The sequence below is a fragment of the Prorops nasuta genome, unplaced genomic scaffold, assembly GCF_024137725.1.
Source record: "Prorops nasuta isolate Cenicafe-Biocafe unplaced genomic scaffold, Cenicafe_Pnas_1.2 PNAS00005, whole genome shotgun sequence".
Lineage (NCBI taxonomy): Eukaryota > Metazoa > Arthropoda > Insecta > Hymenoptera > Bethylidae > Prorops > Prorops nasuta.
Genome location: NW_027116802.1, coordinates 1,285,195 through 1,287,431, shown reverse-complemented (window position 1 = coordinate 1,287,431; position 2,237 = coordinate 1,285,195). Strand labels below are relative to the sequence as shown.

General features: G+C 33.0%; 1 protein-coding gene across 1 annotated transcript; it reads left to right on the top strand.

The window, feature by feature from the left end:
• The first annotated feature begins 1,354 nt into the window (after positions 1–1,354).
• LOC136773756 (general transcription and DNA repair factor IIH helicase/translocase subunit XPB-like) lies at positions 1,355–1,829 on the top strand. The gene is made up of 3 exons (XM_066727670.1): positions 1,355–1,483; positions 1,538–1,625; positions 1,693–1,829. Exons 1-3 carry the CDS (start codon positions 1,355–1,357, stop codon positions 1,827–1,829), a joined length of 354 nt encoding a protein of 117 aa, XP_066583767.1.
• The last annotated feature ends 408 nt before the right edge of the window (positions 1,830–2,237 follow it).

The window sequence follows — 2,237 nt, the reverse complement described above, 5'->3', positions numbered from 1 at the left end:
AGTATTGTTTTCCAAATGATATTATTAATCCTGACATGAATGTTTATTTAAAACCTTCAACAATTTTTAGGCCTTGTCAGGAGATGAAGAATTTCAGACAGATTATTGGCAATGATGGAAAATTGTAGTAAGTGTCACGGCTTAATGTACTGTAAGAAACAGAGCTTTGGCTTTATGCAACTCTGTAGTATCGTTTCAGCAATGGAGACAGCAAATAAAAAATGCAGATTAAGCAAGACTAGATGAAATAGGGAGGATTGATCTTGTGTTACATCCACTCACAATAACCATGAACATTTCCAAGTAAGAACATTTTAAATAAATTGTTTAAGTGAGAGAAAACTATATATATAAGGTAACGCTCTGCATGGTTTACAGATTGGTGCAAAATCAGTGCCAAATGCTCTGACAGTTCCTGTAGAAAAATGCAAGCACCAGAAGGTACTACTGAATTAACAGAGGAATCAGCTACAGTCCCAAGGGGGAGAATAATACTTTTTACAACAAAATGGACAGAGATGATGAAGAAATCGAGCAAGTTTAGTTTCGAAGCAAATCAAGAGAAGACTGAAGTAATCCACGAGAGAGATGTATTGGACTGAATCATCATTTACCAGCATAGTATTGTTTTCCAAATGATATTATTAATCCTGACATGAATGTTTATTTAAAACCTTCAACAATTTTTAGGCCTTGTCAGGAGATGAAGAATTTCAGACAGATTATTGGCAATGATGGAAAATTGTAGTAAGTGTCACGGCTTAATGTACTGTAAGAAACAGAGCTTTGGCTTTATGCAACTCTGTAGTATCGTTTCAGCAATGGAGACAGCAAATAAAAAATGCAGATTAAGCAAGACTAGATGAAATAGGGAGGATTGATCTTGTGTTACATCCACTCACAATAACCATGAACATTTCCAAGTAAGAACATTTTAAATAAATTGTTTAAGTGAGAGAAAACTATATATATAAGGTAACGCTCTGCATGGTTTACAGATTGGTGCAAAATCAGTGCCAAATGCTCTGACAGTTCCTGTAGAAAAATGCAAGCACCAGAAGGTACTACTGAATTAACAGAGGAATCAGCTACAGTCCCAAGGGGGAGAATAATACTTTTTACAACAAAATGGACAGAGATGATGAAGAAATCGAGCAAGTTTAGTTTCGAAGCAAATCAAGAGAAGACTGAAGTAATCCACGAGAGAGATATATTGGACTGAATCATCATTTACCAGCATAGTATTGTTTTCCAAATGATACTATTAATCCTGACATGAATGTTTATTTAAAACCTTCAACAATTTTTAGGCCTTGTCAGGAGATAAAGAATTTCAGACAGATGATGGGCAATGATGGAATATTGTTGTGGGAGTCACGGCTGGCTGAACAGTAAGGTGAATAAACATTATATTTATGATCCTACTAGGGTCAAAGTGAAAGAATATATAAAAATTTTCAAATCTTTAAATTCGATACCAAAGGTTATTACTATATTTATAAGTAAAGTAACAAAAACGTCTTTTGATTTACCATAGGACAATATTCTTGTACAAATATCATCGCTTGGTGAATCCCGAAGACAAGAAGCACAGCATTTGGAAAGAATTTTGCGAAATAAGAAAGGTTGGCGCTTGGTTAGTAAAATTAGTTTGAAAATGAAAAAAATACTTATCTTTCTTTCGTTTTATAGGAGCAATTGCTACAGAATACGAGTCATTCTCTTATACATGTGTATCGCAGGATACTATAGAAATGAATTATTATAGAAAACGTCAAAGATTTTTATTCAATCAGGATTATGCTTATAGAGTTATTACACAAAGGTAGCTGAAATGGATAAGGTATTGTTTCTTATTACGAAGTTTTCAAAATAGTATTGCCCTGAAAAATGTGTTTTTAATTGTACTGAACTTTTAGGAGCAAGATTTCATGAATAAGATTAGAGAGAAACAAAGTCATTTACTACAACAAGTATTATCAGCAAGTGACAATGACTCCGATGAAGAACAAATTCCTGGAAAAGGGCTCAGATCTGTATAATAAATAAAGCATTAATATTTATTGATTTATATTTCAAATACGATATTTATTTCATATGTTCCATTACCGTTTATGCATTTCAGATCATACGAATAGCTGTTACCAAGACAAATTTCCGAAGCCGATGATGCCGTTTAGTATGAATATTAGAAATCTTTTATAATTTCTCAACAGCAAAAAAAGCATCTACTATTT